General features: G+C 46.2%; 1 protein-coding gene across 2 annotated transcripts in view; it reads right to left on the bottom strand.

Annotated features, from left to right (window-relative positions):
- The window catches only part of col11a1a (collagen, type XI, alpha 1a), a 386,832-nt gene that overhangs the window by 266,490 nt on the left and 96,776 nt on the right, over positions 1-23,566 (bottom strand). The window contains exons 6-8 of one of the 2 annotated variants that reach the window (XM_073062463.1): positions 19,151-19,315; positions 18,891-18,992; positions 9,726-9,794 (exon numbers count right to left, since the gene is read on the bottom strand). In XM_073062463.1, the coding sequence (XP_072918564.1) occupies positions 9,726-9,794; positions 18,891-18,992; positions 19,151-19,315 (336 nt within the window). The remainder of the gene's footprint in view (positions 1-9,725; positions 9,795-18,890; positions 18,993-19,150; positions 19,316-23,566) is intronic. The other variant, XM_073062464.1, reaches the window with a different exon arrangement.

Here is a 23,566-nt window from a genome sequence, read left to right as displayed (position 1 = left end):
CCAGCGCATCTTCCTTTTGATGGGGAGCCCAAAAATGTTCACAATGCGCAAGGTGAGGCCTCACCAGTGTTTTATAAAGCCTCAGCATCACATCCCTGCTTTTGTATTCTAGACCTCTTGAAATGAATGCTAACATTGCATTTGCCTTCCTCACCACCGACTCAACCTGCAAGTTAACCTTTAGAGTGTTTAAGGACTCCCAAGTTCCTTTGCATCTCAGATTCCTGGATTTTCTCCCTGTTTAGAAAATAGTCTGCCCATTTATTTCCACTACGAAAGTGCGTAACCATGCATTTTCCAACATTGTGTTTCAATTGCCACTTCCTTGCACATTCTCCCAATCTGTCAAGTACTTCTGCAGTCTTCCTGTTTCCTCAAAACTACCTGCCCCTTCACCCATCTTCATTATCATCTGCAAACTTGGCAACAAAGCCATTTATTTAATCATCTAAATCATTGATGTACAACACAAAAAGAAGTAGTCCCATCACCTGCAGAACACCACTAGTCACTGGCAGCCAACCAGTCAAAGATCCTTTTATCCTCCAATGCTCTAAGCATGTTAGTAACTTCCCTTACCATGGGATCTTATCTTGGTAAGCAGCCTCATATGTGGCACCTTGTCAAAGGCCTCTGAAAGTCTAAAAATACAACATCCACTGCATCCCCTTCATCTGTGTGCACCCTTAACTCCTGGTGCCATCATGACAAGCTTTTTGCGCTGATTCTTTTGGTGATTGCTCATCATACGGCGTGTCTTAGGCATCTGAAGGGAGCCGGCTGGATTCGAACTGGGGACCTCTCACCCTGGAGTCCAGCGCTGATGCCACTACGCCACCAGTCAGCTATCCCCTTTATCTATCCTACTTGTAATCTCCTCAAAGAATTTCAACAGGTTCGTCAAGAAAGATTTTCCCTGAAGGAAACCATGCTGACTTTGTACTAACTTGTCCTGTGTCACCAAGTACTCAATCACCTTATCTTTAATAATTGACTCCAACATCTTCCCAACATCTGATGTCAGGCTGACTGGTCTATAATTTCCTTTCTTCTGCCTTCCTCCTTTCTGAAAGTATGGAGCAATGTTTGCAAATTTCCTGTGCTGTGGCACCATGCATTGTTGTATGCCCTCTCTTTTGTTTTTACATTAGCTTTGAGTTTCCTTGTCAGCCATGGCTGTACTATTTTGCCATTTCAGTATTTCTTTGTTTTTGAAATACATCTACCCTGCACCTTCCTCATTTTTCCTTGAAATTCATACCGTTGCTGCTCTGCTGTCATCCCTGCCAGCATCTGCTTCCAATTTACTTTGGCCAACTCCTCTCTCATACCACTGTAATTTCCTTTCCTTCGCTGAAATACTGCTACATCAGACCCAATCCAATATAGCTGATCCCCAAGTGGACTCGAACTGTTCTAAAAAGCCATCTCATAGGGATTCAACAAATTCACTCGAGATATATTACCAAACTGATTTTCCCAATTGACCTGCATAGTAAAATCTCCAGTGACTATCATAACATTGCCCTTTTGACATGTCTTTTCTATTTCCCATTGTAATTTGTAGTTCACATCCCAGCTGCTATTAGGAGGGTTATATGTATCTGCCATCAGGGTCCCTTTACCCTTACAGTTTCTTAACTCAACCAACAAGGACTCAATAAATTCTGATCCTATGATCACATCTTTCTACTAATTTGAGACCAGTCTTTACCAATAGAACTATGCCACCCCCTCTGCTCACCTTCCTATCCTTCCGATACAATGTATAATCTTGGACATTCAGCTCCCAACCCCAACCTTTCTTTAGCCATGATTCAGTGATATCCCCTCCATCAGATATCAGAAGTCCTCTCTATCAGATATCAGGTCTCCCTTCATGCAGATATCCAATCACTGCTCCATCAGATATTGGATCTCCGCTCTCTCAGATATCAAGTGTCCCCTCAATCAGCTATCATATCTCCTCCAATTAGATCTCCTCTCCAATGGATATAAGGGCTCTCCTCTATTTATTCTGTCCATCAGATCACTCCCTATCAGATCTCCCCTCCATCAGATAGTAGTTCTCCCTCCATTGGACAGTAGTTCTCCACTCCATCAGATATCAAGTATCCCTTCTTTCGGGTACCAATTCTCCACAAGATCAGATATCAGCTCTCATCTATATCAGATATCAGGCATCCCTTCTATCAGATATCAGGTCTTTATAGTCAGATTTCCCCTAAGCAAATACAGTGCCTATAAAAAGTATTCACATTCACCTTGGATATGTTCATGTTTTATAGTTTTACAACATTGAATCACAGTAGATTTAATTTAGCTTTTTTTGATACTGATCAACAGAAAAAGAATTTCATGTCAAAGTGAAAACAGATTTCTACTAAGTGATCTAAATTAATTATAAATATAAAACACAAAATAATTGATTGCATAAGTATTCATCCATCTTTAATATGACACAGCAAATCATCACTTGTGCAGCTAGTTGGTTATAGAAGTTACATAATTAGCTATAAAGAGATCGCTGTGTGTAGTCAAGGTGTTTCAATTGTTTGTAGTAAAAATACAATGTAGTAAAAAAAATTTAAAGGGAACATGGGGGGGGGGCTTCTTCACACAGAGAGTGGTGGGAGTGTGGAATGAGCTGCCAGATGCAGTGGTAAATGCGGGCTCACTTTTACCATTTAAGAAAAACTTGGACATGTACATGGATGAGAGGGGTATGGAAGGATATTATTCAGGTGCAGGTCAGTGGGACTAGGCAGAAAAATGGTTCGGCACAGCCAAGAACGGCCAAAAGGCCTGTTTCTGTGCTGTAATATTCTATGGTTCTATACACCTGTATCGAGAAGGCCCAACTGCTGGTGAGTCAGTATTCTAATAAAAACTACACCATGAAGACAAAAGAACACTCCAAGCAACAATGTGAAAAAGTCATTGAAAAGCACAAGTCAGGGGATGGATACAAGAAAATTTCCAAGTCAGTGAATATCCCTTGGAGTACAGTTAAGTCAATCATCAAGAAACAGAAAGAATATGGCACAGCTGTAAACCTGCCTAGAGCAGATTGTCCATGCAAGAAAGGGACTCGTGAGGGAGGCCACCAAGAGACCTATGACAACTCTGGAGGAGTTACAAGCTTCAGTGGCTAAGATCGGAGAGACTGCACATACAACTGTTGCTCAGGGGGCTTCACCATTCCAGCTTTACGGGAGAGTGGCAAAGAGAAAGCCACTGTTGAAAAAATTCACAAGAAATCTTGGCCAGAGTTTGCCAGAAGGCATGTGGGAGACTGTAAAGTCAGCTAGAAGAAGAGCCTATGATCTGATGAAACCAAAATTGAGCATTTTGGCCATCAGACTAAACGCTATGTTTAGCATAAGCCTAACACTGCACATCATCAAAAACACGCCACCCATACCGTGAAGCATGAAATGGTGTCTGCATCATGGTGTGGGAATGCTTCACTGCAGTAGGCCTTGGAAGGCTGTGAAAATAGAGGGTAAAATTAATACTGCAAAATACAGGGAAATTTTGAAGGAAAAACTGATGCAATCTGCAAGAGAACTGTTGTTGGGGAGAAGATTTGTTTTCCAGCAAGACAATGATCCCAACATAAAGCCTACATAAACATAAAGCTACACAGGAATGGCTTAAAAACAAAATTAATGTCCTGGAGTGGCCAAGTCAGAGTCCAGACTCAATCCAATTGAGAATTTGAAGCTGAACTTGAAAAGGGCTGTTCACTCACAATCCCCATGCAATCTGACAGAACTTGAGCAAGTTTGTAAAGAAGAAAGGGGAAAAATTGCAGCATCCAGATGTGCAAAGTTGATAGAGACATATCCACACAGACTCAAGACTGTAATTGCTGCCAGAGGTGCATCTAGTAAATACTGACTCGAAGGGGGTGAGTAATTATGCAATCAATTGTTTTGTGTTTTATATTTGTAATTGATTTAGACCACTTTGTAGAGAGCTGTTTCCACTTTGATAAGAGTCTTTTTGTGTTGAGCAGTATACAGAAAAGCCAAATTAAAAGAAGAATAAAAAGAAACATGCCTCCCCACCCCCCACCCCACTGCCACCCTGGAGCCAGGGTCCATGATGTTTCTGAATGTGACCACAATATCCTGAAAAGGGAGGATGAGCAGCCAGAAGTTGTTGTATATGTTGGTAGGCAGATCTTATTAGGAAGCTTAATGTAGAGCAACTCTTAGGAGGTAGTCATCATAATATGATTGAATTCATACTGCAATTGGAGAGGGAGAAGCATAGGTCACATGTATCAGTATCGCAATGGAATAAGGGGAATTACAGAGGCATGATGGAGGAGACAGTGGAAAGCATGGCAGTGGACTGAGGAGCATGAGAGAGAGGATTGGAGGAAGATATTGGAGGGATGATGGTAGAGCAGAGGTGGCTGAAGTTTCTAGGAATAGTTCACAAGGCACAGGACAGATTGTCCAACAGAAAAAGTTCTCAAATGGCAGCAGTAGGCAACCGTGGCTGACAAGAGAAGTTAAGGATTGCATAAAAGCCAAGGAAAGGACATATAAGGTAGCAAAAGTGATGATTGGGAATCCAACCAAAGGCAACTAAAAAAAGCCATAAAAAGGGAAAAGATGAAATCTGAAGGCAGACTAGCAGGATACCAAAAGTCAGTTATATGAGGAGTAAAAGGGAGTTGAGAGTTAATATTGAACCACTGGAAAGCAATGCTGGTGAGGTAGTAATGGGAAACAAGGAAATGGCAGATGAAGTTAATGAGTACTTGGCATCAGTATTCACTGTAGAAGACACTAGCAGTGTGCCAGAGGTCCATGAGTGTCAGGGAGCAGGAGTGAGCGCCATTGCTATTACAAACTAAAAAGTTTTAGGCAAACTCAAAGGTCTTAAGGTGGATAAGTCACGCGGACATGATAGACTACATCCCCGAGTCCTGAGAGAGGCTGCTGAAGAGATAATGGATGCATTGGTCATCATCTTTCAAGAATCACTTGACTCTGCTATGGTCCTGTGGGACTGAAAGATTGCAAATATCACTCCACTCCTTAAGAAGTGAGGAAGACAAAATAAAGGAAATTATTGGCTAGTTAGCCTTACATCTGTAGTTGGGAAAGTGTTGGAGTCCATTTTCAAGGATGTAGTTTCAGGGTGCTAGGACTAATGATAAAAATATGTCAAAGTTAGAGTTCTTCAAGGAAGTAACAAGCAAGGTGGACAAAGGAGAGGCAGTGGATGTCATTTACTTGTATTTTCAGAAGGCACAATGTGTTGCCATGCATGAGGCTGCTTAACAAGATAGAATCCCATGGCTATTACTGGAAATACTGGGATGAATAGCAGAATGGCTGACAGGCAGGAGGCAGCAAGTGGGAATAAAAGGGGTCTTTTCTGGTTAGTTGCCAGTGACTAGTGGTGTTCCTAAGGGGTCAGTATTGGGACCACTACTTCTCACATTGTTTGTCAGTGATTTGGATAATGGGATTGATGGCTTTGTGGTGAAGTTTGCGGATGATACAAAGATAGGTGGATGGGTAGGTAGTGCTGAGGAAGCAATGCAATTGCAGCAGGAATTAGAGAAATTGTAGGAATGGGCAAAAAAGCGGCACATGGAATACAGTGCTGGGAAATGTATGATAATGCATTTTGGTAAAAGGAACAATAGTGTGGACGATTATCTAAATGGGGAGAAGGTTCAAACATTAGAGGTGCAGAGTGACTTAGGAGTCTTCATGCAAGACTCCCAGAAGATTAATTTACAGGTTGTATCTGTGGTAAAGAAGGCAAAAGCAAAGTTGCCATTTATTTCAAGGGGAATAGAATGTAAAATGGTAGAATGGTGCGTGGAATGCACTGCCTGAGTCAGTGGTGGAGGCAGACACACTAGTGAAGTTTAAGAGACTACTAGACAGGTATATGGAGGAATTTAATGTGGGGGGGTTATATGTGAGGCAGGGTTTGAGGGTCAGCACAACATTGTGGGCTGAAGGGCCTGTAATGTGCTGTACTATTCTATGTTCTATGTTTAAAAGCAAGGAGATAATTTTGAGCCTTTATAAGACACTAGTCAAGTCTCACTTGGAGTATTGTCAACAGTTATGGGCCTCATATCTCAGAAAGGGTGTGTTGTCGTTGGAGAGAGTCCAGAGGAGGTTTAGGAAGATGATTCCAGGAATGAAGGGGTTAACATATGAGTAGCATTTGGGAGTTTTGGGCCTGTACTCACTGGAATTTAGAAGAATGAGGGGGATCTCATTGAAACCTACCGAATGTTGAAGGACTAGATAAGGTGGATGTGGAGAGGATGTTTCCTTTGGTGAGCGTTTTCAGAACTAGAGGGCACAGCCTCAAAATCGAGGGGTGACCTTTTAGAACAGAGGTAAGGAAGAATTTTTTTAGCCAGAGAGTAGTGAATCCATGGAATGCTCTGCCACAGACTGTGGTGGAAGCCATGGGTGTACTTAAAGCAGAAGTTGATAGTTTCCTGATTGGTCAGGGTATCAAAGGATATGGCAAGAAGGCAGATGTATGGCATTGAGTGGCATTCAGGATCAGCCATGATGGAATGATGGAGCAGACTCGATGGGCTGAATAGTCTGACTCAGCTCCTATATCTTATGGTCTTATGGTCTAAATCTACTGTGATTCAAGCTGTAAAACAATAAAGTATGAAAACATTCAAGGCTGGTGAATACTTTTTGAAGGCACTGTATCAGATTAACCCTCTATCAGATATCAGCCCTCCTTTCCAACAGCTATGAGAGCTACATCCAGCAGGTATCAGATCTCCACTCCATTAGATATCATGTTTCCCCTGTGTCAGATATCAGGTCTCTCCACCATCACTATCAGATTGCCTCTGAATCATATATCTGACATTCCCACCATCAGGAATCAGATTGACCCTTCATCAGATATCAGATCTCGCCTCCATCAATTTCCATCAGATATCAGACCTCCCCACCAGTAAGTATCAGATCTCCCATGCAACAGACATCAGATCACCCCTCCAACAGATATCAGATCTACCCTACATCAGATAACTTGTCCAACCTCCCTCAAATATCAGGTACCTCGAACATCATATATCAGGTATCTTCGCCATCAGATTTCCCCTGCAGCAGTTATCATGTCTCCCCTCCATCACATATCAGGATGCCCTTCCTGCAGATACCAGATTTCCCCTCCATCAGACATCAGATCTCCCCTCCATCAGTCTCATATCTCCCCTCCATCAGACGTCAGGTCTCCCCTCCATCAGTCTCAGGTCTCCCCTCCGTCAGACATCAGATCTCCCTTCCGTCAGACGTCAGATCTCCCCTCCATCAGACATCAGATCTCCCCTCCATCAGACGTCAGATCTCCCTTTCATCAAACATCAGGTCTCCCCTCCATCAGTCTCATATCTCCCCCCCCATTAGACATCAGATCTCCCCTCCATCAGATGCCAGAACTCCCCTCCATCAGACGTCAGATCTCCCCTCCATCAGACGCCAGAACTCCCCTCCATCAGACGTCAGATCTCCCCTCCATCAGACGTCAGATCTCCCTTCCATCAGACATCAGGTCTCTCCTCCATCAGACGTCAGGTCTCCCCTCTATCAGACTTGAGATTTCCCCTCCATCAGAGGTCAGGTCTCCCTCTATCAGACGTCAGGTCTCCCCTCCATCAGACGTCAGATCTCCCTTCCATCAGACATCAGGTCTCTCCTCCATCAGACGTCAGGTCTCCCCTCTATCAGACTTGAGATTTCCCCTCCATCAGAGGTCAGGTCTCCCTCTATCAGACGTCAGGTCTCCCCTCTATCAGACGTCTGGTCTGCCATCCATCAGACGTCAGATCTCCCTTCCATCAGACGTCAGATCTCCCTTCCATCAGACGTCAGGTCTCCCCTCCATCAGACGTCAGATCTCCCCTCCATCAAACGTCTGGTCTGCCATCCATCAGACATCAGATCTCCTTTCCATCAGACGTCAGATCTCCCTTCCATCAGACGTCAGGTCTCCCCTCAATCAGACGTCAGATCTCCCCTCCATCAGACGTCAGATCTCCCTTCCATCAGACATCAGGTCTCTCCTCCATCAGACGTCAGGTCTCCCCTCTATCAGACTTGAGATTTCCCCTCCATCAGAGGTCAGGTCTCCCTCTATCAGACGTCAGGTCTCCCCTCTATCAGACGTCTGGTCTGCCATCCATCAGACGTCAGATCTCCCTTCCATCAGACGTCAGATCTCCCTTCCATCAGACGTCAGATCTCCCTTCCATCAGACGTCAGGTCTCCCCTCCATCAGACGTCTGGTCTGCCATCCATCAGACATCAGATCTCCCTTCCATCAGACGTCAGATCTCCCTTCCATCAGACGTCAGGTCTCCCCTCCATCTGACGTGAGATCTCCCCTCCACCAGACGTCAGATCTCCCTTCCATCAGACATCAGGTCTCTCCTCCATCAGACGTCAGGTCTCCCCTCTATCAGACTTGAGATTTCCCCTCCATCAGAGGTCAGGTCTCCCTCTATCAGACGTCAGGTCTCCCCTCTATCAGACTTGAGATTTCCCCTCCATCAGAGGTCAGGTCTCCCTCCATCAGACATCAGGTCTCCCCTCTTTCAGATATCTGATCTCCCTTCTATAAGATATCAGGTTTCCACCTCTATCTATTCATCTCATACTCTTATGAACATCTATCAGATTTCTCCTCAGCCACTGCCACCTCAGAGAAAAATAAAACAATCCAAGTTTGTCCAGCGTCTTGTTATAGCACTTGGGCTATAATCCAGACAGCATTCTGATAAACATCTTCTGCACTCTCTCCATAACCTCGACATCCATTCTACAATGGGGTAATGAGAACTGCACAAAATTTTACAGATATGACCTAACCAAATGTTTTTTGCAGCTGCCACTCAATTTCCTGACATTTATACTCAGCTTCCCAACCAATTAAGGTAGGAATGCCATACACCTTCTTCATCTACTTATCTACCGGTGGTGTCGCTTTCTGAGCGCTATATGGACATACCCCAAGATCTTTCTGTACTTCAATACACTTAAAGGTCCAGCCATATGCTGTGTACTTTCCTGTATATTTGACAGGATCCCTTCACTTATTCAGTTAAACTCCATCTACCATTTCCCTGTCCACATTTCCAACTGTTCTCCCATTGTATCTATTGATATCCCTCCTCATTGTCCACAACACCTTCAAGGTTCTTGTCATCTATAAGTTTACTAATCTGATTATTTATATTTACATCCAAATCATCTCATTAACATTTCTTTCATTGTCCTCTCAGTCTTGTTCTTCATGCTTGTCTATTCCTCCCCCATCTACTTTCATTCCCATTTTTGTTCTCTCCCTCTCTTCATCCATCACCATCCTCACTATTCTTATCTGCTTTTGCTGGTATTATTATTTTGTTCTGTTGAAAATGATTGTGCCTTTCTCAGTGAGAGTAACCAGGCAACCTCTGAATGTTATTGAAATCCAATTTTGGGAAGAAACTATCCCTGTTTATCTCCTCTGTCTGTAGTGACACAACTGTCCTACCACAAGCCTTAGAAAATTAGTGGTATTCAATCCAGATTGATAATCTCTGCAGTTGAAGACAGTGAGGAGGATCTCACCAAATCATCTCAGATCCTGAGGAGACACATCTTCTTCCGCCCACTCCGTCCTACATCCCTCCCCACCCTGGTTAAAATTCCCTCACTCACGGGCTCCACCACAGCAGGCTCTCCTTTCTGGCCTTTCTCGCCTCTCAGTCCCAGAGAATTCGTGCTCACCTGCAGCCAGAAAAAAATTGACATCAACATTGGGGCAGAGGACACTGGAACCCCCACCCGTCCCATGAGTCATGGTCAATGCCCTGAGCTGCCAACATCGCACTGATGAGGCAGGAAGTTAGTAGTGATTCCAAAATGGCTTCTTCACCATCACCGAATTCCCCGCATGGAGAACCACCCACCCATCGAGGCTCCCATCTCTCCCTCCCCAATCTCTGCAAACATTCACCATACAGGGGCCATTGGTCATATCAGGTTGAAGCTGACTCACAGACCAACCCCATTCCCCACCAGGTTTTCCCACCACCTTTTCTCCCTGGTATTTACCCCTCAACCACACACTGCCAGTTAGGTCAAAACTTACTAACCTGCCCCCATTATGACACCTGCCATCACCCTATCGTAGAGATTCTTCTGTTCCATACCCCTCCCTCACTTAAAACTGACTCGATTTCCTCGTTCCCAGATCAGATGAAGGGATTCTGACCTGAATTGTTGGCTGTTCCTCTCCCCACAGATGTTGCCTGACCAGCCGTGATTGAGATTCTGTACCTGGATAAGGTCCAGCTCCTTTCACTCTTCTACCTGCAGGGGCTGCATCTTCATGTGCAGGGACTTTGAGATGGTTGTTTCTCCACCATCTTTCAGAAATCGGAGACACAACTGCAATCATGAGCCCATGATCCAGCACATCATTCTCCATAACTTCTGCCATTTCCAATGAGATCCCACCTCCAGGCACACCTTTCACCCCATCTTATTTTCGATAGGGATTGCTTTACATCATTCCTTTGTCCACTCACACCTTCCCACTGACTTCCCTCATGGTACTTATCCCTACAAAGAGTACGTGTTACACCAGCCCCTAGTACTCCCTCTCAGCACCAGTCACAGCCCCAAGCAGTCTTTCCAGGTGAGGTGACACTTTGTGACAGTCTGTTGGGGCCGCTTATTGTACACACACACAAAATAATGAAGGGTCTTGGCCTAGAACATCAAGAATATTTTGCCCTTCATAGATGCTGCCTGATTTGATGAATTCTTCCAGCATTTTGTCTATGCTATTCAATATTTCCAGCATCTGCAAAATCTCTTGGTGATTTATTGTATCTGCACTTGTGGTGCAGCCTCCTTTACATCACCAAGCCCCAATACAATCTGGAGGTTGCTTGGTTAAGTACCTTTGCTCTGTCTCCCAGTGACCACACATTTCAACTCCACATCCTAATCCCATTCCAACATGTCTGTCCATGACTTCCTCTATTGCCATGATGATGCCAAACTCAGGCTGGAGGAGCTACACCTCACATGCTTCCTAGGAGGCCTCCAAACTGATAGCATGAACATCGATTTCTCTAACCTGGTAATTTCTTCCCCACTCTGCTCTCCTTCCCATTTCCCATTCTGCCTCTCCTCTCACCCCTATCTTCTCCTCACCTGCCATTCACCTCCCTCTGGTGATCCTCCTCCTTCCCTTCCTCCCATGGTCTATTCTTCTCCCCTAACAGATCTCTTCTTCTTCAGCCTATCACCACCCAGATTCTTACTTCATGCCCTCCCTCCCCCACCCCCCACCTGGCCTCACTATCACTTTCGAGCTTCTACCCTTTCCACTCCCTCCATGTTTTTTATTCTGGTTTCTGCCCTCTTCATTTCCAGTCCTAATTGAGTGTTTCAGCCCCATAACTTCAACTCAGTTTCCTCCATAGGTGCTGCCTGACCTGCTGAGTTCTTCCAGCGTTTTGTGTGTGATGCTCTAGATTTCCAACATCTACAGAATCTCTTGTGTCCACTTTACAGGAAGGGTATGGCAGTAAAAGGAAGACAGAAGAGATTCACCAAGATACTACCTGGAATTGAAGGCTGTAATTATAAGGAGTCACTGGGTAGTCTGCATACATGGCAGCTGAGTAATGAGATTATGGTGTCTTTTGCCAGTGACGAGTGAGGTTCAGCAGGGGTCAGTATTGGGAAAACAACTATTCACTTTCTTCAGTAATGATGTGTATGAAGGAACTGATAGATTTGTGGTCAGTTTGCAGCCAATGCAAAGCTAAGTGAAGGGGCAGGTAGTGTCGAGGAAGCAGGGAGTCTGCAGAAGGACTTAGGTGAGGAAAATGGGCAAAGTGAAGCAGATGGAATATAGTGTAGGAAAGTATATGGTCATGTACTTTGGTAGAAGGAATAAACACAGGGAGAAAATTCAAAAATCAAAGGTGCAAAGGGACTTGGGAGTCTTCATGTAATGTTGGCATTCTCCTGCCAGTGGAAACAGTTCCACGGGATTTAGTAGCTAAGCCACAAGTGAAGACCAGGAGCTGGACTTTGTTGTCCAAGGCTATTTGAGATGCATGTCATTGAAAGCATTTAGAAACATAGAAATCATACAGCACAATACAGGCCCTATGGCTCACAATGCTGTGCTGACATGTACTTACTTAGAAATTACCAAGGTTTACCCATAGCCCTCTATTTTACTAACCTCCATGTACCCATACAGGAGTCTCTCAAAAGACCCTATCGTATCTACCTCCACCACCGTTGTCAACAGCCCATTCCACACACTCACCACTCTCTGCATAAAAAACTTACCCCTGCCATCTCCTCTTTACCTGCTTCCAAGCATCTTAAAACTGTGCCCTCTCATGTTAGCCATTTCAGCCCTGGGAAAAAGCCTCTGACTATCCACATGATCAATGCCTTTCATCATCTTATACACCTCTATCAGGTCACCTCTCATCCTCTTGTACTCCAAAGAGAAAAGGCCAAGTTTAGTCAACCTATTCTCATAAGGCATGCTCCCTAATCCAGGCAACATCCTTGTAAATCTCCTCTGCACCCTTTCTATAGTTTCCACATCCTTCCAGTAGTGAGGTGACCAGAACTGAGCACAATACTCCAAGTGGAGTCTGACCAGGGTCCTATATAGCTGCAACATTACCTCTCGGCTCTTAAACTCAATCCCACGATTGATGAAGGCCAATGCTGCGTATGCTTTCTTAACCACAGAGCCAACCTGCGCAGCAGCTTTGAGCGTCCTATGGACTCGGACCCCAATATTCCACTGATCCTCTGCACTGCCAAGACTCTTACCTTTAATACTATATTCTGCCATCATATTTGACCTACCAAAATGAATCACCTCACACTTAGAACCATAGAACACTACAACACAGAAAACAGGGCATTCATCCCTTCTAGTCTGTGCCGGAACTTTATTCCGTTAGTCCCATTGACCTGCATCCAGTCCATAACCCTCCAGACCTCTCCCATCCATGTATCTATCCAATTTATTCTTAAAACTTAAGAGTGAGCCCACATTTACCACGTCAGATGGCAGCTCGTTCCACACTCCCACCATTCTCTGAGTGAAGAAGTTCCCTCAATGTTCCCCTTAAACTTTTCCCCTTTCACCCTAAAGCCACGTCCTCTCATATTTATCTCCCCTAATCTAAGTGGAAACAGCCTACTTACATTTACTCTGTCTATACCCCTCATAATTTTGTAAACCTCTATCAAATCCCCCCTCATTCTTCAATGCTCCAAGGAATAAAATCCTAACCTGTTCAATCTTTCCCTGTAACTCAACTCCTGAAGACCCAGCAACATCATAGTAAATCTTCTATGCACTCTTTCAATCTTACTGATATTCTTCCTATAGTTAGGTGATCAGAACTGCACACAATACTCCAAATTTGGCCTCACCAATGTCTTATACAACCTCACCATAACATCCCAACTCCTATACTCAATATTTTGATTTATGAATGCCAGGATGCCAAAAGTCTTCTTTACAACCCTGTCTACCTGTGACGCCACTTTCAGGGAATTATGTATCTGAACTCCCAGATCCCTTTGTTCCTCCGCAGTCCTCAGTGCCCTACCATTTACTGTGTATGTCCTACCTTGATTTGTCCTTCCAAAATGCAACACCTCACACGTGCCTGCATTAAATTCCATCTGCCATTTTCTGGCCCATTTTTCCAGTTGGTCCAGATCCCTCTGCAAGCTTTGAAAGCCTTCCTCGCTGTCCACAGCACCTCCTATCTTAATGCTATCAGCAGACATGCTGATCCAATTTACCACATTATCATCTAGATTATTGATATAGACAACAAACAACAATGGTCCCAGCACAGATTCCTGAGTCACTTATCTGCATTGAACTCCATCTGCCACTTCTCAGCCTAGTTTTTTCATCCTATCACTGTCCCACTGTAACCTCTGACAGCCCTCCACACTATCCACAACACCCCCAACCTTTGTGTCATCAGCAAATTTACTACCCCATCCCACCATTTCCTTATCCAGGTCATTTATAAAAATCACGAAGAGTAAGCATCCCAGAACAGATCCCTGAGGCACACCACTGGTCACTGGCCTCCATGCAGAATATGACCTGTCTACAACCACTTTGCCTTTTGTGGGCAAGCCAATTCTGGATCCACAAAGCAAGGTCCCCTTGGATCCTATGCCTCCTTACTTTCTCAATAAGCCTTCCATGGGGTACCTTACCAAATGCCTTGCTGAAATCTATATACACTACATCAACTGATCTCCGTTCATCAAAGTGTTAAGTCATATCCTCAAAAAAATTCAGTCAGGCTTGTAAGGCATAACCTGCCTTTGACAAAGCCATGCTGACTATTCCTAATCATATTATGCCTCTCCAAATGTTCATAAATCCTGCCTCTCAGGATCTTTTCCATTAACTTACCAACCACTGGTCTATAATTTCCTGGGCTATCTCTACTCCCTTTCTTGAATAAGGGAACAACATCTGCAACCCTTCAATCCTCCAGAAACTCTCCTGTCCCCATTGATGATGCACAGATCATTGCCAGAGGTTCAGCAATCTCCTCCTTCGCCTCCCACAGTAACCTGGGGTAGATCTCATCCGGTCCCAGAGACTTATCCAACTTGATGCTTTTCAAAAGTTCCAGTATTTCCTCTTTCTTAATATCTATATGTTCAAGCTTTTCAATCCACTGTAAACATTCCCTTCAATTGCCAAGCTTCTTTTTTGGAGTGAATACTGAAGCAAGTATTGATTAGGTACCTCTGCTGTCTCCTCCAGTTCCATACACACTTTTCCACTGTCACACTTGTTTGGTCTTATTCTCTCACGTCTTATCCTTTTGCTCTTCACATACTTGTAGAATACCTTGGGATTTTATTTAATCCTGCTCACCAAGGCCTTCTCATGGCCTCTTCTGGTTCTCCTAATTTCATTCTTAAACTCCTTCCTGCTAGTCTCATAATCTTCTAGATCTCTATCATTACCTAGTTTTTTGAATTACTCCAATTAAATGCTTTCCTAACTTATCTGTTCCTATCCCTCTCCAAGGCTATTGTAAAGGAGATAGAATTCTGATCACTATATCCAAGATACTCTTCCACTGAGAGACCTGACACCTGACCAGGTTCATTTCCCAATACCAGATCAAGCACAGCCTGTCCTTTTGTAGGCTTATCTACATATTGTGTCAAGATTCTTCCTGAACACACCTAACAACTCCACCCCATCTAAACCCCTTGCTCTAGGAAGATACCAATTAATATTGGGGAAATTAAAATCTCCCACCACAACAGCCCTGTTATTATTACACCTTTCCAGAATCTGTCTCCCTAACTGCTCCTCGATGTCCCTGTTACTATTGGGTGGTCTATAAAAAACATCCAGTAGAGTTATTGACCCCTTCCTGTTTCTCACTTCCACCCACAGAGACTCAGTAGACAATCCCTCTATGACTTACTCCTTTGCAGCCATGACACTATCTCTGTGTCCCTGTTACTATTGGGTGGTCTATAAAAAATACCCAGTAGAGTTATTGACCCCTTCCTATTCCTAACTTCCACACATATGTACTCCATAGACAACCCCTCCATGACTTCCTCCTTTTCTGCAGCTGTGACACTATCTCTGATCAACAGTTCCACGCTCCCACCTCTTTTGCCCCCCTCCCTATCCTTTCTGAAACATCTAAAGTCTGGTACTCTAAGTATCCTTTCCTGCCTTGAGCCATCCAAGTCTCTGTAATGGCCACAACATCATAGCTCCAAGTACTGATCCATGCTCTAAGCTCATCCCCTTTGTTCATGATGCTTCTTGCATTAAAATAGACACATCTCAAACCATCAGTCTGAGCACGTCCCTTCTCTATCACCTGCCTTTCCTCCCTTTTGCACTGTCTCCAAGCTTTCTATATTTTTGAGCCAACAGCCCCTTCTTCCATCTCTTCAGTTTGGTGGGAATTTATTTAATAAGTAGTGGGAGTTTATCTCCACTACACTACCTACTCTTCCCCTCCTCTTAGCTATGACATCCTTCAGGAACCAAGGTTGTCATAGCCAGGAGTATATTGGGGATAAGATCCTGATACCTACTAAGTGTTCCCAATGGCATGTGTGTAAGCCTCTATGGTCTTATGGAGTTGCATAACACCCTGAGGGGCAGAGATAGAGTAGATAGTTATTATCCTTTCCACTGGAAAATCTAGAATGAAATGGCACAGGTTTAATACAAGAGAAAATGAATTTAAAGGGGACCTGAGCAACAGGTTTTCGACACAGGGGATGGTGGGTATAGGGAATGAGCTCCCAGAGGAAGTGATGGAAGCAGGTACAAAGTTAGAGTTTTAAGGCTTTTATACAGGTAGCTGGCCACAAAAGGAGTGGTGGCTTTGGACTTAATGCAGGTAGATGGGTCTTGTGTAGACATGCTATATCTAGGCTGTGGACCCTGTTATTCCAACATGCATGCAAGTCATTGCAGGGAGACTCACACTTATTTCTGCAGCAACCCCTTGGCCAACGTTCTCCTCAGCTGTGACCGATGGCTCCTTATCCTCATATTCTGTCACCTCATAATAATATTCATCGCCATAATGACTGGGGTCATATTCACTGGGGTCGTACTCAATGTCATACTCTTTGAAATCAGGATCATTGGTACTTGCACCTTTGGCAGGAGAACCTTTCAAGTCTTGGCCTTTGTGCTCTTGCCCGGTCAGTTCATGTTCAGTGAAGTCATATTCACTGGGGCCATACTCAGTATCATCTGCTTTGAAATTGGGATCATTGGACCTTAAACCTTCAACTGGAGAACCTCTGGAGTCTTGCCCTTTGAATTCATGCTCACTGGGGTCATGCTCACTGGGGTCATGCTCACTGGGGTCATGCCCTTTGAGGCTGTTTTCATTTTCACTGTATTCTTTGAAGTCGTGTTCGATGTACTCGTACTCATTGAAGTTCTGTTCTTTTCCCTCTGAGTCTTTCTTGTCAGGATAATAATCATCTTCTCCAATCACATATTCTTTATAATCTTCTTCCATGTTGGTCTTAGTTTTATCCATGTGATTTGCGATGGTTCAGAAATGGAGAGTGATATAAGCAGAGTGTTAGCAAAGCAAAGATAAATTCCACACTACGGACCTTTGCAAAGTAGCCATGGAGATGGAGACAGGAATATCTGTGATGGTCTGGGGCAGTCGTTCCCTTTGGCAGGAAACTCTGGCCACCAGACATGTTTATTAGTTGTATCGGTGAGTTGGTCATTTTGGAAAGGAGCCTGATCCTCAGTGTAAGGGTCAGCATTAAGGGCAGGGGTTCATGAAGCAGAGCAGTGATGAGGGGGTTGACTTCATCTCCAGGCAGTTTTTGCAAATGAGTCTTAGCTTGGAGACAAGGCCCAGCTCAGAATATTTAACATTTTTGCTTTGTTTGATTTCAGATTTCAATAACATTTCCCTTTTTTGACAGGGAAGGTTTCAGAATGATAAGAGAAAGGACGCAAATAAGCAGTGCCACACTGCGAATCAAACCTCAAGACCATGGGCAGAGGTACAACACAGCAACACACTGCCTGTGGTCAACTCTGCATCAGATGCTGTAGAAGGAGCCACTTGACCATCGAGTCTGTGCCAGCTCACAGATTCCCTACTAACTTTCCATGTCTCCTATTCCCCCACATAGATTCCACCCCTCACCCACACCCTGGGGACAACTTACAGTGGCCAATTAACCCACCGACCTGTAAGTCTTTAGGATGTGGGAGGAAACCAGAGCACCCAAGGAAGTCCCCTCACCATCACAGGGAAACAGTGCCTGAGATGGGATTGAACTTGTGTCTCTGGGCTGTGAAGCAGCAGCTCTGCTGCTGAGTCACTGTGCTGTGCAGAAAGATTTTACTAAGGGGTAGAATGGTGGAGGATTTGAGGATGTGCTGGGTACAAATCAGACAAGAACACAAGTACTGGGTGCAAGCCCTGAAAACCTTCCCCATCAGTAGCATGGGAACATCTCCACCAATACTGGGTCCTTCACAAATGCTGGGTGATTCACAAATTCTGGGTGATTTACAAATTCTGGGTGATTCACAAATACTGGGTGATTCACAAATACTGAGTCCACATAGACTTGAAACTTCACAAATACTGGGTCATTCACAAATACTAGGACCTTTACCAGTCCTGGAACTCCCTCACACCAGCTCTATGGAAGCAGCGTGTCACAGATGTGGCTCATCACCAGCTTGTGACATTCAACTAAGGATGGACTTTTGGTTGTTACTGGTCAGAGAAATACAGTCAGTGTTCCTTGCTCCCGGGACCTGTAAGACTATTACATTCATGGGCAGAAGGACCTGTACTGTGCTGTGGTGTTTCATCTTTCTGTTTTTATGAATCAGACAAAGTACAAACAATGTTAAAACATTCCAAGGGCGTCCACAGTGTGCCGTCCTGCAGCAATTAATAAAAATACTTCTATTCAAATGAAACAGTGCAGAGGAAGTGAACAAGCCAGTGGATTTCAAACAAATTAACCAATTTGTTGTCACCAAAATCCAACATTCTGCTCAAAGATTAAACCATACCGCAGATCAACCATGCTCATCTCAGCTGTGGTGGCTCCAGGCTTGGGTCTTATTGTCGAGTTTCTGCAGCTCCCTCAAAGGCCCCACCTTCTGTTATTCGGACACTGCTCTCCTTCTCCATGTGAATTCTTCCCCTACCTCCAATACCAACTTTGCAAATGGCCTCCAAACAAACAGAGTGGAGGCACATCTCCCATCACCTCCCTCTCGTTATACCTTACCTCACTGCCTCTCTCACTCGCTGACGAAGAGCTGGTTGTTTCTTGAACAATCTCATAGTAATAATCCTCCGCGTGCTGCTCTGGTAAGAGGTTGCTCTGTTCCTGGGGAGACAGAGAGGAGGGATTTTAACCTCAAACCTATCACCCACTGCCAGAGAACGCTGCAGGCGACAGACAAGGGGAAGAGCGCCTCGGCGAACAGATGGTTCATCAGAGATCTTCCAGTCTTCACCTGGAAAGATCTTGATCTCGTTGGCTACCTTTTCCCCCAGCTGGAGGTGGGTAAAGGTCAGCTGCTCGAACTGCTCCTGACCCCTCTTCTCAGATGTGAATATGTTTTTGGAAGGAGTCTTGGTCGAAACGCCCATAGTGTCTGTTCGCCCAGAAATGGTCTTCTCTTTGAAGAATAAACTGGGTTTGCTTGTCTGAAAAATGTATTGAGATGGAATGCAGAGACATGAATAACAGGAGGGGTGATGGGGTATGGGAGAGTAAGTGGAGGGAAGGGTGGGAGAGGAAGGTGGAGGGAGGGTGGGAGAAGGAGGTGGAGGGAGGGGTAAGAGAGGACAGTTGGGGGAGGGGTGGGAAAGGGCGATGCAAGTAGGAATGTGAGAAATAGGAGGGGAGAGGGGAAGATGGAGGAAGGAGTGAAGAGGGAGGTGGAGGGAAGGTAGGAGAGGGGTGAGGAGGGAGGGATGGGAGAGGAAAGTCAAGGGAGGGGTGGGAGAGAGAGGTGGAGGTAGGAATGGGAGAAAGATGATGGAGGGGAGGAAAGTGGAGGAAAGGGTGGGAGAGGGAGGTGGAGGTAGGAATGGGAGAAATAGGAGGGTAGAGGACAGTAGAAGATGGGATGGGAGAGATAAGTGGGTGGTGCTGAAGGGGCGGGAGAGGGAGGTGGAGGGAGGGATGAGAGAGGGAGAGGAAAGTTGAGGTAGGAATGGGAGAAATAGGATGGGGAGGGGAAAGTGGAGAGTGGGGTGGGAGAGGAATTGGAGGGAATGATGAGAGGGAGGAATTGGTGGGAGAGGGAGGTGGAGGGTGGGTGGGAGAGATAAGTGGAGTAAGGGGCCGGAGAGGAAAGTTGAGGGAGAGGTGGGAGAGGGAAGTGGAGGGTGAGTGGGAGAGGGAGGAGGAGGTAGAAATGGGAGAAATTAGAGGGGGAGAGGATAGTGGTAGTAGGGGTGGGAGAGATCAGTGGAAGGAGGGGTGAGAGAGGAAGGTGCAGGTAGGAATGGGAGAAATAGCAGGGGAGAGGTAAGTGGAGGGAGGGAAGGGTGGGAAGGGTGGGAGAGATAGGTGGAGGTAGGGCAGGAGGGGTGAGAGAGGAATTAGAGGGAGAGGTGAGAGATGATTTAGAAGGAGGGCTGGGAAAGGGAAGTGGACGGAGGGGGAGGGGGGAGGTGGAGGGAGAGGTGGGAGGAGGATGCATTTAGGAATGGGAGAAAGAGGAGGGAGGGAGAGGAAAGTGGAGGGGGTAGGAGAGTGGGATGGAAGGGTGGGAGTGGGAAGTGGAGGGATGAGTGGGAGTTGGAGGTGGAGAGAGTGGTGGGAGGGAATGTGGAGGTAGAAATGTGAGAAATTGGAGGGAGGGAAGGATGGTGGAAAGAGGCGAGGGAGAGACAGATGTAACGAGCATTGGGAGAGGAATTTGAGGGAAGGGTGAGAGAGGAAGGGATTGATGGGAGAGGAAAGTGGGGAGAATGCTGGTAAAGGGAGGTGAAGGGAAGAATGCAAGAAATAGGAGAGTGGAGAGGGAGGTGGAGGGAGGGGTGGAAGAGATGGAGGGAAGGATGGGAGAGGGAGGTGGAGGGAGGGGTGGTAGAGATTGGTGGAGGAGTGGGAGAGGGAGGGGATGTAGGAACGGGAGAAGTAGGAGGGGAGAAGAAAGTGGAGGGGTGGGTGGGAGAGGGGAGAGGAAGGTGGAGGGAGAGATAGATGGAAGGGTGAGAGAGGGAGGGAGGGGAGGGAGAGGGAGTTGGATGGAGGGGTGGAAGAAGGAGATGAAGGAAGGAGTGGTAGAGAAAGAAGGAGGGAGGAGTGGTAGAGAAAGGAGGGAGGAGTGGGACAGGAAAGTGGAGGGAGGGGTGGAAGAGGAAAGTGGTGGTAGAAATGGAAGAAATTGGAGGGTGAGAGGATGGTGGAAGGAGGGGTGGAAGAGATTGGTGGCAAGAGTGGTGGGTGCGATGGGAGAGAGAGATGGAGGGAGGGGCGGGTGAGGAAAGAGGATGGAGGGGTGGGAAAGGGGAGAGGAGGTAGGGGTGGGAGAAGGAAGAAGAGGGAGGAATGGGAGAGCGAGGTGGAGGTAGGGATGGGAGAAATAGGAGGGGGAAAGTGGAGGGTGGGGTGTGGGAGATGGAGTGGGTTGTGGGAGATGGTGGGGTGGGAGGGGGTGATGGAGGGTGGGGTGGGAGGGGGGATGGAGGGTGGGATGTGGGTGATGGAGGGTGGGGTGGGAGGGGGATGGAGGGTGGGGTGGGGGAGATGGAGGAAGGGGTGGTGGGACAGGTGGGAGAGATAAATGGAGGGAAGGGTGGAAGAGGGTGGTGGAGGGACAATAAGGGGAAATGGATGGATGAGAGAGTAAGGATCTGAAGGGAGGGATGGAGTGGAGGGAGGGAGAGGATGGGAGACACAAGAATGGAAACACGAATGACATGACAAGACAAATGGGGCTGAGCAGAGGTGGCAGACAGACTGACACAGACCATGCTGGGCAGAGGACCCATCTCCTGGTTACCTGCGTTTGGCTTTCCTCCCCTCCCACTGTTGGCTGTTCCTCGGAGAGGTGATGGTAATAATGTGCAAAGTCTGAGTCACCATTACTGTACTCATACTCCAGGGAGTCCTCCAGGGGGAGCTATGTGTAAGGGCAAATGCAATGACAGTTAGCGATAGCTTGGTGAGAACAGGTTCAGAAGTCACCTGCTTCAACACCAGATGAAATATGTCCATGTAATCGAGGAAAAGCACCTCGCTCCTTGGCTTGTGCATGGGTGACAGATAAATGTACCAACACTGGTCACCTTCCTGACCAGGCGGGCATTGCAGACCACTCCATTGACAAGACCAACCAAGACCATATTTCCAAGAGCTCAGCAAGCTGCAGGGGGAGAGTGTAGATTTGGCCATGGCTGATGACCATGAGAATCTCCATCTCACTCAGAGGACCATGCGACAAAGATGGTGACCTTCGCTGAGGGAGACTGGTGAACAACAAGAAGAATTATCCACAGTGACAGGGGTTTGGGTCCAACTGGGAGGTCATTCCCAATGGAAGGGTGAGCAGTTATGGTGGAGCAGGAGCCAGCAACATCTGTTTCTCCTCTTTATCCACACTGCCTCTTTCTGTACTGAGGTCTGCCTGTGATGAACAGGTCAACACTGGAGACTCATTGCCGCTTCTCATCCCATTGTTGGACTTGGTGAATGCAGTAGTGGGTGGAGCACAGACAATGGATAACAGCTCTGTCCCTTCACCACACCCTGTATCCACTACCCAGGGAACAGAGACAGTGCAGCACACTGAAGAAGAGTGAAAATGCTGGAGGGAGTGGAGGGGGAGGGTGTAGGGTGGTGCAGACCACAGTTGGGGCCAGCAGAGCAAGACATAATGATCCTTTGTACAAGTGCAAGGGGAGACAGCAGATGTCCTGAACTTTGAGGTATTTGGCAGAGGCTCTGTCAGGGGAAGAGGTTTGAGAGCAAGAGGGCCAAGGGAGGGTCAAGTGGTGAGAGAGAGAGTTGGTGAGGAGAGTTGGCAGGAAAGATTATGGAAGAGTGCCAGTGGGAGTGTCAAGGGTCAAGGAACAAGGGGGGTGTCGAAAGGAATTGAGGGGAGTTTCAGGAGGAGTTTTAATGGTCGAGGGGAGTATCAAGGGTCGAGGTATTGAGAGTTGAGTAGAGCGCTGAGGGGAGTTTTGAGAGTCAAGGGGAGTTTGAAGGGTCGAGGAAGATGTTGAGTGGAGTGTTGAGGGAAGTTTTGAGGGTCAAGGGGAATGTTGAGGGTTGAATGGAGTGTCAAAGGGAGTTTTGAGAATCAAGGAAAGCTTCGAGGGTCGAGTAGAGTGCTGAATGTCAGGGGTGTCAAGGGTAGTTTCAAGGGGAATTTCAAAGGGAGTTTTGGGGGGATCAAGAGGGTATTGAGGGGATGTCAAAGGGATTTTTGAGTTCAGTTTCAAGAGGTGTCAAGGGGTGTCAAGGGGTTTTGAGGGGGTGTCTAGGGGCTTTTAAGGGGAGTTGCGAGGGGAATTTTGAGGGGTTTTGAGGAGATGTCAAGGGTCGATAGGTGTTGAGGGACAAGAGGGATTTTGAGGATTGAAGCTTGTGTCAAGAGGGTGTTGAGGGGATGTCAAGGGTTGAGTGAGGTGTTGAGGGGATTGTCAAGGGAATGTCAAGGGTCAGGGGCGACAACAGATGAAGGCTGAGTCAAGGACTGAGGGACAAGGCAAGGGGCAAAGGGAGTCTCAAGGGGAGAGTTGAGGGGAGGGAAAAGGGAGAGTCAAGGTGAGGGTCGAGGGTTGGGTCAAGGGTAGAGTCAAAGTGAAGATCAAGGGTAGAGTCGAGGGGAGAGTCAAGGGTCAGTGAAGAGGAAAGTGGAGGGGAGAGCCAAGGGCAGAGTCAAAGGTCAAGGGGAGAGTCAAGGGTTGAGGGATGAGGGATGTGTCAAGGGATGAGTA

The sequence above is a fragment of the Hemitrygon akajei genome, chromosome 12 (genome assembly GCF_048418815.1).
Source record: "Hemitrygon akajei chromosome 12, sHemAka1.3, whole genome shotgun sequence".
Lineage (NCBI taxonomy): Eukaryota > Metazoa > Chordata > Chondrichthyes > Myliobatiformes > Dasyatidae > Hemitrygon > Hemitrygon akajei.
This window is presented reverse-complemented; position numbering and strand designations above follow the sequence as displayed.